Source organism: Vipera ursinii (assembly GCF_947247035.1).
Source record: "Vipera ursinii genome assembly, chromosome: 10".
Classification (NCBI taxonomy): domain Eukaryota; kingdom Metazoa; phylum Chordata; class Lepidosauria; order Squamata; family Viperidae; genus Vipera; species Vipera ursinii.
Genome location: NC_139520.1, coordinates 1,520,669 through 1,535,335, shown reverse-complemented (window position 1 = coordinate 1,535,335; position 14,667 = coordinate 1,520,669). Strand labels below are relative to the sequence as shown.

General features: G+C 45.0%; 1 protein-coding gene across 1 annotated transcript in view; it reads right to left on the bottom strand.

Moving 5' to 3' along the window:
- HYDIN (HYDIN axonemal central pair apparatus protein) overlaps positions 1-14,667 on the bottom strand; it is a 358,209-nt gene that overhangs the window by 83,098 nt on the left and 260,444 nt on the right. The window contains exons 56-68 of the mRNA XM_083370240.1: positions 10,839-11,007; positions 10,493-10,731; positions 8,838-8,964; positions 7,797-8,001; positions 5,245-5,480; positions 4,726-4,877; positions 4,448-4,637; positions 3,169-3,280; positions 2,747-3,007; positions 2,146-2,288; positions 1,391-1,609; positions 696-856; positions 380-495 (exon numbers count right to left, since the gene is read on the bottom strand). Coding sequence (XP_083226366.1) covers positions 380-495; positions 696-856; positions 1,391-1,609; positions 2,146-2,288; positions 2,747-3,007; positions 3,169-3,280; positions 4,448-4,637; positions 4,726-4,877; positions 5,245-5,480; positions 7,797-8,001; positions 8,838-8,964; positions 10,493-10,731; positions 10,839-11,007 — 2,330 coding nt within the window. The remainder of the gene's footprint in view (positions 1-379; positions 496-695; positions 857-1,390; positions 1,610-2,145; positions 2,289-2,746; positions 3,008-3,168; positions 3,281-4,447; positions 4,638-4,725; positions 4,878-5,244; positions 5,481-7,796; positions 8,002-8,837; positions 8,965-10,492; positions 10,732-10,838; positions 11,008-14,667) is intronic.

Genomic DNA, 14,667 nt, shown 5'->3' with positions numbered 1-14,667 from the left:
CTGCTATAGGATATTAAACTAAGGAAACTCGCTCGCTTTAATATGAAACATATATTGAGAGACTTGTCTACTGGCAGAAGCATTTTCTAGTTTAAACTCACAGCAAACCACAACCCCAGCAACTGGTATTCCAGAGCTGGTTTCCCCAGAGTTTTGATTTCTAGTCCAAAACATACCAAACAACAAACTCATAGCTGAGAATTCTGGGAACTGAAGTCCAAATTTGCAAAAGCCTCTTCAGAGATTGTTGTAAGGCACAAAAGATGAAGGAAGACAATGCATAAACCCAAAAGATCTGCAGCAAAGGTCTTGAGCTCCTTGCAACAAGTGATTGTTAAGGAAGGAAGAGCAAGAGGAAAAGGGGCAGAGAATGCTGTACCTTCTAGGCTGGTTGACAAAGGTTCAGTAGCAAAGTTGACAGCCTTCCCAACTTCTTCCATGACAGCTTTCCAGGAATACTCCAGTTGTACATTCCCCGTGTTGTACATCTCCACCCTGAGAGGGCAACAGAGCAGGGAGGAAATGAAGGCTCTGCTCAGAGCTGGGATATATACAAAAGGAGATACAAAGAAGGCATCTCCTTTTGTATATATCCCAGTTCTGAGCAAAGAAGATGCAGATGCAAAGAAGATGTAGGTGAAGGGCAGGCAGAGTCTTCTTGAACATAACGTTTTATTTGGTCTCATCTTACTCACGTGAACACCCTTGTTTGGAAGAGCAACGTGTCTCTGAAGTGCACAGCATCTGTCTCCATTTTATACTGGGCAAAGTCAATGTTGGCACTCACTCGAAGCACCAGTTCCTGGCTACCCTCCTCCACAGTCATATGAGCAGGTTCTGGATCAGTCTCTATTACCTGCCCCAAAAGCAGAAGAGTCAGAAGCAGCCCAGAAGGGCTTGGTGCCCATCATCAGAGCTGCAGGCAGAAGTCTCTTGTTTGGGGGCTGCTCCAAGACAAGCAGGAAGAGCAACCACCAGGAAAGTCCTACAACGGCTGTGCTCTCTGCAGATGCAGCTGTGGCTATGATGGCAGCTGCCTCAGGAGCATCAGCAAAGGAGAAGGAGGAGGTGGAGCAGGGCTGGTTCTCCTTCCCTCCTTTCCTCTTTCCTTCCCACCATGCTACAACACCTATGCAGACCCTAAGCTTAGCCTGCCATGTCTGGATGGCCCTTAGATATGGTTTTAAGGAGGCACAGAAATCACCAGGATTTTTGCAGCAGCAGCAGCCCAGATAAGGTACTTTATAACCATGAAATCAGAGGTGCTGAGTGTGCTGAAGGCAGTGGATGGGTGGTAATGAGAATCCCGAGGGCCCTATAGTGGCTGCCTGCCCACTGGTGGCCATATAGAAAGGGTGGTTGGCACAACTCTTAGATCCTGGTTTTTTACCTTCTTTTTTGTTGGACGTATACTTGTGATGCCTTTTGACACATCCACCCATTTGACAGTATGCAAGCGACTATCCCAATCCGGGACCTGGTCAGCAGGGCACTGAAAGGCAATTCTGGACACCTTGCACCTGAGGAGCTGCTCCCTGAGGGTGATGGGAAGGCTGGACTTCAAAGTCAGAGTGATGTTTTTAGTGCATCTTGCATGGAGATGGCCAATCTGGAGAGAAGAGTATTCAAACGTTTGAGACTGGCAAAACTCTGAGAATCAAGGAAACATTTAGCAGCTTTCATTCAAAATACGTTCACCTATTTTTCTTGACAACAATCTGGAAGAGGCTTGCCCTTGCATTTTTGAAAGGCTTCCTTATCTAGGAAGAGCTACCATTGCTCCCAAACTGTACTTGAAAAACAATCATTCTGGAAAAGTCAAGTAACTGCTGAGTGACATGACAAACAACCCGTTAAATCAGGAATGGGCACATGGAACCCCAGCCCCTCATTTGTGCCTCCCTCCCAGTGGATGGGACCAAAATGTTCTGATCCATGTTTTAACTGTTGTGGGGGGTGGGATGGCAGGGTCAAAATAGGTACCTGAACATCTCTTAAAAACCTGGCTTCTCCTCCCTTCAGAGGCAACTTCCTCCCCCCCCCATGATGCCACAGATCCCTCCAAGGACCGAACATGGGAAGTCCCAAGCCTGTCTAAGTTAGGCATCACGTTTGGATCTGGCAGCTGGAGGGGCACCAGCCTACCTGTGGGGAGAACTGGCAGGGGCCCACGGCAGGCCATTCAAATCTCATCACGTCCGACTTGCTGTGATTTGTGATTGTGAATGCGGCCTGATACAGCTTCCCAATGTGGCAGTCTCCAAACTGGATATGGTCCATTCTCACAGCTGTTGGAGAAGAGAGCGAGTGGTCTGCTCACCTGGCAGCCGCTCTCGGAGCCCTTCCCATCCCCTGCACTGGTGAGAGTAGGCCAGGCGGAAGGAGGGACACTGCACAGCAGGCTCTCCTGGCCTTGCCTCACCCTCAAGCTGCGCATCTCCCACCCTTCCTGTCAAGGACAGCATCTGATTCGGCCGGTTTGTGAATTAAGGAGGGAGAGGAAAAGCATTCAGTTGATGAACTGAGAGAAGACCTCCAACATTCAGGCCTCCTCTCCTTCAGGTGGAGGAAAGCTGGTGGGACCCGCCTGGCCAAGCCTCCTCAGAGCAAAGCTGGGTCTCCTGGTGATGGAAGCCCTCTTGCTGGACAAAGGAACACACGATTTGGGCCCTTTGGCTTGCGAGCCTCTTGGAACAAAAAGGGCCTTTCCCACCTGCCTTCCATGCAGTTTCTCAGGCTGACTCACCCTCTCCAGTGTTCTCATCCAGCTGCCCCTCAATGTCGTCTGTCTTGGTCTTGGCCACCGGGCTGTGTATATTGTCCAGCGTGACGTTATCCTGGTAGCCTTCCCCAACCATCTGGATGCTGGTTTCTTCATACTGATTGTCCACAATAGAGAGGTGGATCAGCCCTTCGACCCGCTGGACCAAGCTGGGCTGGAAAATCACATCGAACTCAGCTGATTCCCCATTGTGTAGCACCAAGGAGGCTGTGTGTGGTTTTCGGACTGCAAAGATGCAAAGGAAAGAGTAAGTGTGAGTGCTAAAAGCATGGAAAGAGTTCTCTTGCACTGTAGCAGAGAGCTGTAGTGGCCCAGACAGCTAGTATTTCACTCACACCCAGCCCTCATCCCCTTCTTCCCAGCTCAGGGAAAGAGGCAACTTTTACCTCCATCACTGGGCTCACTCTCCTCGTTCTGAGAAGAGAGGTAAATGCACTGGGTGGTGGGCCTGGGCCTCAGGGTGAATGCCCCACTTTCATCCGACATATCCAGGTACAACTAGGAGAGGGACCAATGCAGACATACTGTAAATACCCTGAAATGAGTCCTAGGAGAATGGCTTCTTGCACTGCTGGGCATCAGATACAACATTGCGCTCACTCGTTCTCGCTCCCTCTCTCTCTCCCCTTTCTCCCTCATCTATCTATCTGTCTGTCTGTCTGTCTGTCTGTCTGTCTGTCTGTCTGTCTGTCTATCTATCTATCTATCTATCTATCTATCTATCTATCTATCTATCTATCTATCTATCTATCTAATCTATCTCATCTACCTATCTACCTCTAAAGCTCTTGTTCCCCTAAACTTTAACTGGGCAAAATGGTGCATCTTGGAGCTAACCTTTTTCAACCAAGGTACTTTAAATGGGTTTTAACTTACAGAATGCATCCAAATCTGGGACCCAGGACTTCCATAGAACTGAAATTTGGCAACCTCTATAAAACATTTCATGACATAAAATTAACATAAAACATTTTATTATCTAATACAAAATGTCATAAAATATTTCCTGTGCTGATGTTTGACTGTGCCATACAGTTCAACAGGAACTACTTTCAAGGCAGAAACATATCTCCAAATGTACCCTTGAATTTTTAGAAACTTTTCCAGGGCATTCCAGGACTCTGCCATTGTCGAAGGCCTGGAGGAATCTGGCACAAGGACATTGTCCAGCAATCCTTATAGTCAGGGCTTTTTTTCTCATAGAACGCTCAGAATGGAGTTCCGGCACTTTTTTTGGATGGAACCTTGTAGGATAGGCAAGGCGGGTTGTATGACATGTATGAGTTCCGGCACCTTTTTCTTTTACAAAAAAAGCACTGCTTATAGTTATTCAGCACCCAAAGTTTTTTAGGGCAGAGTCTGAGTCTTGGAAAGCTTTCCATAGCTCTGATTTCAATTGGCAGTGTGTAGACTACACCAGGTGGACCCTCTCCCTTGTCTGTCTTCCCTTCTCCTTCTGCCTCCCCCCCATCTCAGCTGCCCTTGTTTTTTGATCCTTGGAAATATTGAGAACTGTCTCAAAGGTGTGGAAACAAGTGAGCAGCAAATAGCAGAGCAAGGAAAGATGGCAGAGAGAGCATTTTTTGCCAGAGTGATGCTCCAAGCATTCCCACCTCAAGACCCCCTTGCCAGTCTGTGGTTGCTCTTCTGAGCATTGGCCACTACCTGGACTAAAAGGCTGCCGCTGTTCTTAAGGACAAGGGGAAGCACCTCCATGTGACCTAAGAGGAGCTTTCTGAAGAGGAGGAGTGGATTCCCCTTTTTATTGCGAAGAACCGGGCGCACAATGGTGATCTGAGGAAGGCTGCCATCTCCGCTGACTTCAAAGGACAGAACTCTTGATCTGGCAACCACACTGAAAGCCAAGAGAAAGGATTATTCTTATATGCAAATTAAAAAACAGCCTGAGGGGGTACCCTCTTCAGCAACCAATTGGGAATTACCTGGGCAATGCATCTACTGAAGCCTCAAAAATGCACTGGTAGTTTTGCATGGCCTGTGGTGAGAAGATCAGGGTTGCAAAGGCATCCGAATGACTGGCAATGGACATGCGCACAGGCTGGAGCTCAAAGGTGTCGCTGATTCGGGCAGTGGACTGAGGAAACATCCATAGAGCAAGCAGAACTTCAGGAATCACCCCAGAGAAGGCACTGAGGACCCCCTTCACCCGTTACAGGCTATGGAGCTTGGCTGCAATATATTTCATGACTCAACCTGCCTGTTGTATAGGGAATAATGGACAACTTCGCCTTTCTGTCTATTGTAAGAAAAGTCAGGAACAGCCCTGCAGGGTTGGCCTCTCTCAATCAATGGCTTCCAGAGCAACTACTCATTTGCAAGACAGGATGGCCCAAGCTCTCACCAAATTGCTATGCAATTAATGTTCTCCCAAGCCTCCCATGATATGGAATGGGACAATATTACAAAACATGAAATGCAAACCCTCTTCTTCCTTCTCTTACCTTGGCAGAAATGGGCTTTGTGGTCATGACAACATCGCAGGGGATCCGGCCAGTGTTGCAGATCTTGAAGCGGGCTGTTGCCTGGTGCCCAACCAGGACATTGTTAAAGAGAAACTTGTTCTCGTCTGTCACAAACACACCTTCGCAGCCTATGGACTTCAGCACCTGGCCAAGGCTGCCACTGTTACAGATCCGATGCTCCTCGTAAATGATCCCTGGATTGTCAGTCACAAATCCTTGGGAAACCAACATGATAGCAACTCTCAGGGACTGTTTTCTCATCACATGTACAAGACCACAGGAACTGTAGGAGGCAATTTCAGCAAGGATCCTGGCAACTATTCAGCATTCCCCAACCGCTTCTTCTAACTGCAGCCACCTGCCTTCAAACTGAGAACTGTGTGGTTGACTTTTGCAGTACCTTCAGGGGTGCTAGAGAGGGATTCTCCCCAGGCCTGAAGGGTCTCAGCTGAGATGAGGCAACTGAGACAACAGCTGAATCGTCACCCCCTCCTCCTCCTCCTCTCCCCATGAAATAACCAGGAGTGGAGGGGGGTACCAGCTACCCTAACCACCATACCAGTTCACCTGTCCCTGGGGACTCATGAGGAAGACATAATGTTTCTAGTGACCCCAGGCATGGAATGCCCAATGATTTTAGGACTGGAATGGCTGAAGAAATGGAACCCCTGGTTAAATTGGAGGACAGCAGAAGGGGGAGCATAGGAGCTTAAAACCCCAAAGCACCCACCCAACCTGAAGAGAGGAGACAGCATCAGTGGGGGAAGAGAAGGGGCTACCAGAAATACCGGAAGAATACAGGGACCTTGCTGAAGTTTTCAGTGAGGAACGGACAGCTGAGCTTCCCCCTCACCGTCCCACAGACTGTTCTATAGAATTCAAACCCAGGGCAAAATTCCCGAAGCCCAGGATGTATGCCATGAGCCCAAAAGAAATGGTGGAGATGGAAAGATTCATACAGAGAAACTTAGAAAGGGGATTTATTGATCCTGCCAAACCCAAAGTGGCCACCCTGGTCCTGTTCAGGGAGAAGAAGGACAGCACTCTTCGTTTGTACATGGATGATAGATCCCTTAACACAATTAGTGAATGTAATCTGTATCCCTTACCCCTAACAAAGGATATGCTATCCCACCTATCGAAAGGAAGGATTTTTACCAAACTAGACCTGAGAGAAGCATACTACCGCATTAGGATTAAGGAAGGGGACGAATGGAAGACTGCATTCAATTGTCCAATGGGTTGCTACCAGTTCAAAGTACTGCCATTTGGACTGCAAGGGCCCCCCGCAGTTTTTATGCAATTAATTAATGAAGTGCTAAGAGAGCACCTATATAAGGGGGTCCTGGTTTACCTAGATGACATCCTTATCTTCACTGAGACCAAAGAGGAGCATGTTAACCTAGTCAGAGCAGTTTTGAAAAAATTATGGGCCGCCCACCTATATGCGAAATTATCAAAATGTGAATTCCACTAGGAAAGAATAGATTACCTGGGGTATTGCATATCCCCACAGGGCATCGAAATGGACCCTGACACAAAGTTTTACATTTAGGCAGGAAAAATTAAAGGTATAAGTACAGATTGGGCAAGTAACTGTGACCTTGGAGTCCTAGTGGATGATCCCTTGACTATTAGCCAACAGTGATATGCAGTGTGCAGCAGCAGCCAAAAAAGCTAATACAATCCTGGCTTATAGAATCAAGATTATGTGAAGTATTAGTACTACTTTATAAAGCCCTAGTAAGACCACACCTAGAATATTACAATCAATTTCGGTCACCATACTACAAAAAAATGTTGAGACTTTGGAAAACGTTCAGAGATCAACTAAAAGCAACTAAGATGATCATTTGACAAATGGCTGCAGGACTTGGGTTTGGCTCTTCTTAAAAAAATAACAAACAGGGGTGACATGATAGTAGTATTCCAGTATTTGAGGTGCTGCCACAAAGAAGAGGGGGTCAAACTATTCTCCAAAGCACCAGAAGGCAGGACAAGAAACAATGGTTGGAAACTGGCCAAAGAGAGAAACAACCTGGAATTAAGGAGAAAGTTTCTGACAGTGAGGACAATTAACCAGTGGAACAGCTTGTCTTCAGAAATCATGGGCGCTCCATCACTGGAGGCTTTTAAGAAGAGACTAGACACTCACTTGTCTGAAATGGTATAGGGTTTCCTGCTTGAGCAGGCAGTTGGACTAGAAGACCTCCAAGGTCCCTTCCAGCTGTATTCTGATTAAAATTGTGTAGGGTTTCCTGCTTGAGCAGGGGGCTAGATTAGAAGACCTCCATGGTCCCTTTCAGCTCTATTCTATTCTATTCTGTTGCTAAACTCCCCCCGATCCATTCTAACCTTTCTTTTGCCTTTCCCCTTTCTAAACCAGGCCTTCATTTAAGGGACAATACATGTTTAATACCTCAGCTTACTTCTCAGGAAAAATGAGTCCTGATTTCCTGGTTCTGGTGCCTAGAGCATGTTCTGTGTCCCCAGGCTGTGTAAGCCAGGAGCAAGAGAGAAGGTCTACCTACCTGGGATGCAGGACTCTGCAACAAGTGCGTAAAGGATGCCTCCGGGACTGTCTTCAGGGTCTCGGTCTGTGATCTCAATGATCAGGTATTCTTCACACTTCCCAGCAGGCTCAGCAAAGCAATCCACCGTGATGACCTGATGGCCTCCTGCAGCAATGTTTCCATACCCCGGAGACACAGTGAACATACCGAGAGAGAAGCGTGCCTGTGGAGAAGACAGGGATTGCTTTCTTTTAAAGAGCTGCTGGGTCTTACCAGCTGTTCTCCAGCAAGGAAGAGAGATATAAACAAACAAACAAACAAACAAGACTTCAAAGGAGCCCTGGAGATTCGGTGGTGGCCATTGTTTCCCAAGGGCAAATGAGAATAAGGGAAAGTGGCACTGGGCAAAGTCCTTCCTTGGTTAACAATAACAATAATAGAGTTGGAAGGGACCTTTGAGGTCTTCTAGTCCAGCCCCCTGCTCAGGCAGCACAAATGGCTGTTCAGTCTCTTCTTAAAAACTTCCAGTATTGGAGCATTCACCACTTCTGGAGGCAAGTCGTTCCACTGATTAATTGTTCTAACTGTCGGGAAATTTCTCCTTAGTTCCAGGTTGCTTCTCTCCTTGATGAGTTTCCCTCTGTTGCTTCTTGTCCTGCCTTCAGGTGCTTTGGAGAATAGCTTGACTCCCTCTTCTTTGTGGCAGCCAGCCCCTGAGATATTGGAAGACTGCTATCATGTCACCCCTTGTCCTTCTCTTCATTAAAGTAGACATACCCAATTCCAGCAACCGTTCTCATAGAGAAGTACCCCCAGTGTGGGGTCAATGCTGGGGAATCATGTTCCTGTGCATCTCCTCACTGGAGCTGCACCTTCTGGATCATATGTCGCTGGCTTGAGATCCTGGAGCAGCATGGAGAAAACTGGATGGGAGAATCCTGACCCAGAGCTACTCAACGGAAAGCCCCTTTTCCCCAAATAAAGATGAATGTTGCCTAACCAAGGGTGGCCGTCGGGGTGAGAGAAGTGCGAACTAGAGGAACCCGTCTCCTTGCCTACCTGCCCTATCAGGTTCATGTCCTTCTGCAAAGAGTCGGCGTGCTTGCTTTGCCTGCCTGTGCTCATAAAAGCGTTCTGCCTGCTGAGGTCTGTGTCACGAGAACGGGAACTTTTGATATTAGAGTTTCTGAAAGAGGAAGCATTACAAAATACATGGGATCTTATCTGTAGTCTCAGAACACAGGCAGGGAAGGTCCCACAAAGGTGCACAATCTACTTTTTGAGAATGTGTTTTACAAGCCCTGGGGGTCACATCCATGTTCACCTTTCCAGGGCCATAACTAACCTCCCCAAAGGAATCAAAAGAGAGGGGGATAGAAAGAGACCCCCAACACACACTGGCCAAGTTGGGGGACCCCCACCCTGAGGTCTTTGTGGAGAATCTGAGGTCTGCTTCCACTTCCACATTTTACACGCCTAGGTTAAGGAAACTATAGAGTTATCAGAAGAACATTTGATGTATGCTCTGCCTTTCTTTCCTTGGAAGTGCCAGTTCCTTTCTCAAGGAAAGACAGACAGGCTGTGAGGGCTGTAGTTCCCTACTCTGTCCCCCAAAGTGGCTCTAGGTAGAACAGTAAGTTGGAAAAGTTAAATCAAGGAGGGGGTAACATGTTGATGACAGGTTAACCATCAATCCCATCTGAGAGCACTTCTGAGATCATCCAAACCCACTGTCCTGATTGTAGATATATGAATTCCTTGTAGATATATGAAGTAGGACCACTTCCCTAAAGAAGACTCCTTTAGCGACCATTGTCCCTAAAGAAGACCACCTTCCTGATGGCGTCCTTTGCTTGTGGGAAGCCAGCAGAGAACCTCAGTCGTGTGACTGTGGCTTGTTATGATGGTTCCAAGTTCTTCTTGTTCAGCATCATCATAACTTTGAATGGTCACTGAGCAAGTGGTTGTAAATACGTGATTGTACTACTGATTCCTGTACCGCCTGTGCAACCAAGAAGCTTCAGACTAAACCTCAGGAGAAGGGGAGCAGGGTGTCACCTCAGCGCCTCATTGGGGGGGGTCCCCTTTGCTGGAGGTCTATCAAAGACAATCTAATAGATCCCAGTTGGATGAATTGACCACACTAAGATCTCTTCCAAGCGTGTGATTAAAATTAAATTTTACAACTGGATACCAGCCTTGAGAAGGCTTTCTGGGCCAGAGCGGCTTCTGCTTCACCAGGATCACTTTGACAGGCAGAAACCTTTGAGTGCTGTCACATTTAGGAAACTTCTAAAGAAAATTAATCTTTTTGCTAGGCAAAAACATTCCCCTTCTTCCAGGTATTTCTATAGATTGTATTGATTTCATTTTCAAACACCGGCTCTACATGTTCACATGTTTATCTCTTTCTTGTGCTATTTACATATTGCTGTTTCTTGTTTTAAGAAATTATTAGTATTTTAAATAACTTTGTAACCTGCTCTGAGAACTTTAATACAATAAATACATCTCAAGAAACAAATGCACACATGAGCACATGCAAAGATGTGGCTGTGCCAAGAAGTGAAATTCTGCTGCTCTCGTTAATGTTAAATATTTAGAAAACGTCTCTGTTCTATGTGAAAATATGCCCCTTTGGGCACCTGATTCCATGCATATAACAAATCAGGCTGACAGATCCCAGTAGTTTGATCCCTAAAGATGACACTCACCCTTTCCTTGCTGTAATCACAACATCACGGACTTGCTTGCAGATGGTGAACTTAAAGTCCAAGACCCCTTTGTTCTCGATGGTGAAGCTGCTGGTCTTCCGTGTGCTGTTCATCAGTGGTCCAAAGTTAATGATGGATGGAGGGACAATATTGTACTTGCTGAATAAGGACAGCACTGACAATCGGATGGGAATGGTGGCAATGGTCTCTCCCCCCTCACAGAGGGAAGGTTCAATCACCTAGAGTGAGGAGAATAGACTTAGGCCGATGGCTGGCTCCCACCTTGTTGGCTCTAAAGCTAGCTGAACTGCCTTCTTTCCAGCCAGTTAACACCCAGGGGTCTTACATGGCACTGCAGAACAGGCTTATCCTCAATTTTCACTTCCTTCTTCGAATGAAAGACAATCTGGACCTGTGTAGGACGGTCATTGGGACTCAGATTCCCCTTCTGGGGCTGGATGGTAAACAGTTGACCCAGATTGGACATCCCATATTCTGTGGATTCAATAGCCAAGCTGGGGAAGAAGAACACAATCATAAAAACCCACAATCTCTTGCATCCATTTCTTTAAAAGCTGATGGGGGGGTGTCTCATCATCTCAATGCCCATCCCTCAACCCACCCATCCAATCACAGTTTGTTAGTCTAACTCTCAAAGAGCTTTGCCGAAGCCAGTGTGCCTCTCCAACCAACATGCAGCCCTCTGTGGCAAGGGGAGCATTCCAGATTAAAAACATGCATGTACACATTTCAAAATAAAAAAGGCCTCAAATAATAACAGTTAAATAAAATGTGAACGATGGAGACTTTATTGAACAAAAAGGGCATGTGGAATTTGGGCTTCCGGTAGCTCTGCCGCGCCGAATGGCAGCGTTCTGAAGCCGCCCGATCCTGGGAAGTGTCAAAACATCCGGAGGCAGCGAAAATCAGCTGCTCCGCGGCGCTGGAGCTTCTCCCTCGGGAGAAGAGGGAGAGGTGAGCTGGACTGGGTAGAGGTAGAGCTCCCCTGCGATTCTCCCAAGTAGTTTGGGGGATAACAGGGTGAGCTCCCTCGGAGCCCAGCCTTTCTCCGCTCTCAGGACGTCTTCGCTCCAAAAGGAGTGGAACAAGACGCGACAACTGCACCTGCTGCTTAGAGGGGACTGTGAGTATTTTGTTCCTTTGGAAAGCAGGCAGAGCAAAGCAGGAAGATCTGTATTTTCAAATTGGATTTCAACTTTAACTCAGTTTCATTATCTTCTTCAAGTTTCAAGTTTGAAATGGAGTAAAAATGGCGCTGGAATGTTTCTCTCCTGTGTGAAGTGACTGTGTTTGAAAATTGTTATATTTTGCTACAAAGCAAGCGATACAATTTGCAACTGACTTTATCCAGTATCAGATTTTGTGTATTTGAAAGCCTGTTCCCTATTCTTTTTATTGAAGGTTAAGAACTTTGAGAGAATTGTTATTTCTTCTCCCCCCCTTTTTTTTCTTTTGAACTTTGATTCTGCTGGGTGAAAGAGGAAATTGAAACTTAAGAGATGGCTGCGAGACGTGGGGGAGGGCCCCCGCTTTCTAAGAATGTTATCTCCTCACCTATACCACAAGCTGCAGGGCAGACTTCGATGAAACCTACAGTACAACCACCCTCTCCCCCACCTCCTGCATTTACACTGACAGACATTCAGCAAGTTGTGATGCAGTCAACGCAAGTTTTGCAACAAGAAATAAAGAATCAAAACAACCAGATGAGGGAAGATATAGTGCATGCACTCCAGGGTTTAGCTGCACATATAGAACGCCTGGATGTTCGTGTGGATTCAGTTATGGAGTATGTGGAGAATTTGGAAAATAAAATTACTGATGCTGAGCAGAAGATTGATAGAGCAGAGGCCAAGATTGACAGAACAGAAGATGAGCTTACTATATCAGAATATAAGAACATGGAGTTTGCTTTGCGTATCAGAGGCCTCAAAGAGAATCCTAAAGAAAATTTGGAATGGGAAGTAGCGCAAGCAGTGGCTCCTGTTTTGAAATGGGAACCTGAAGAACTACTTAAGGAAATGGATAAGACATTTAGGGTTAACTCCTGGATTGCTAGGCAAAAAAGTCTACCTAGAGACGTAGTGATTTATTTTTCCAGGAGATCAACCAGAAATTCTATTATCCAGGCTTTTTATCGGGAAAAATTTCAGATTGCAGGCCAAGATATTATGATCTTAAAGGAGATACCTTCAAAAATTCTTAGAAAGAGGAAAGACTTTGCCTTTTTGTCTGATGAGCTTAAGAAGCGACAAATCCAGTTTAGATGGGAAATACCTATTGGAATCGTGGTAAATCATGCAGGGACCAGATACAGATTGGATACAATCTTAAAAGCAAAAGATTTCTACACTAAGGTCCTGAAAGCAGGTTTACCACCATCTCCCAGAATTAAAAGAACAGAAGTAAGACAAGATGATAAACAATTGAGCGAAGGGGTAATGTCGTTGCCCCTTGAGGAGATGCAGAAGGCGGAGGCCATGGAGCAGAGTTTGGCATTAAAGGAAGACCCAAAAGAATAGAGGATGACAAGAGCTGCATATAAGCGTATGGAAAAAGAGCAAAAACAAAAGTCTGTAACTGGTCCAGCTACGCAAGATGCGGCCGTCTCAGAGCCTGTGGGAGGAGCACGTCCTAAGAGAGCAACAGCTGATCTTCAGGCCATGTTCCAAAGGCTTATGGTCACCAGAGATGGTGAAGTTCCTGACATGGAATGTTAATGGGTTAAATTCACCACAGAAAAAAAGAAAGTTTTTTTATCTGAAATAACATAAAAATGGCATTGTTTGCTTACAAGAGACACATATTGCATTAAAAGATCAAAAATATTTGATTAATTCCCGATTGGGAACACATTTTGCATCTTTTGCTTCAGACAAGAAGGCTGGAGTGGTTATTTACTTAAGAAAAGACTTTTCGGCAAGATTGATTGAATCGGATAAACACTACAAGGAAAGAAATTTCTTCTTATTGGATTATATGCTCCAAATCAACAACAGCAAAAAAAATTTAAATTTTTACATCAGAGACTAATTGAACTGGATTACAAATCTGTTATTATGATGGGGGACTGGAATGGGGTTTTGGTGCCATCTGAAGATAAGAAGGGATCCTCTAAAAACTTTTTTAATTCAAAATTGCCTAAAGCTTTTTTTGATTTGAAGGAAGATCTGGAATTAAGAGATGTATGGCGGGAAAGGAATATGACAGACAGAGATTTTACTTTTTTTCAGATAGACATAAATCTTTTTCCAGGATTGACTTCATTTTGATTACTACTGATCTTTCTTCTTCAGTTAAGAATGTTAAGATTTTTCCTAGGACAATGTCTGACCATAGTCCTGTTTGGTTGGAGTTCTTTGCTGAAGACACTAGTAGGAGATCCTGGAAGCTGAATGAGAATTTATTTACAAATGACTTGTTCTTGCAGAAATGTAGAGAACATATGAAAGAATTTTTTGTCACGAATATATAGAAAGGTACCTCGATGGAAATGGTTTGGGATGCTAGTAAAGCCTATATGAGAGGGGTTTTGATTTATATGAATAATGCTTATAGGCGTAAGCAAGTGCAAAAACGTTTAGATATTGAGGAAGAGGTTAAAACTAAGGAGAAAAAGTTCATTTTGAATCCATTGGATAATAATTTAAAGATCTCAATACATTTATTGAAAGAACAATTTAATATGCTATTGGCTGATCAAGTAGCAACTAATTTGCGTTATGCCAAACACAATACTTTTTGTAACACCAATAAGCCTGGTAGATGGTTGGCTTATCAATTAAGGAAGAAACAGAAATTACGTACTATAGACAAAATAGAATATAAAGGAAAAGAAGTCTATCAACAAAATTTGATTAAGAGGAGTTTTCTAGATTTTTACTCGAAATTATATTCTAAACAGAATATACAAGCTTTAGATGTAGACAAGTATTTACAGGGAGCTCATTTTCCAAGACTTTCACAAGAACAACAACTTGAGATGAATTGCCCAATTACATCAGAAGAAATTTCTTTAGCTATTAAACAGTTGAAATTGGGCAAAGCTCCGGGAACAGATGGATTAACAGCAATTTATTATAAAAAGTTGTTGCCTGAAATGATTGAACCCTTAAAGATTTTGAAAGGCCACCTATCACCATTATTGTTTGTTT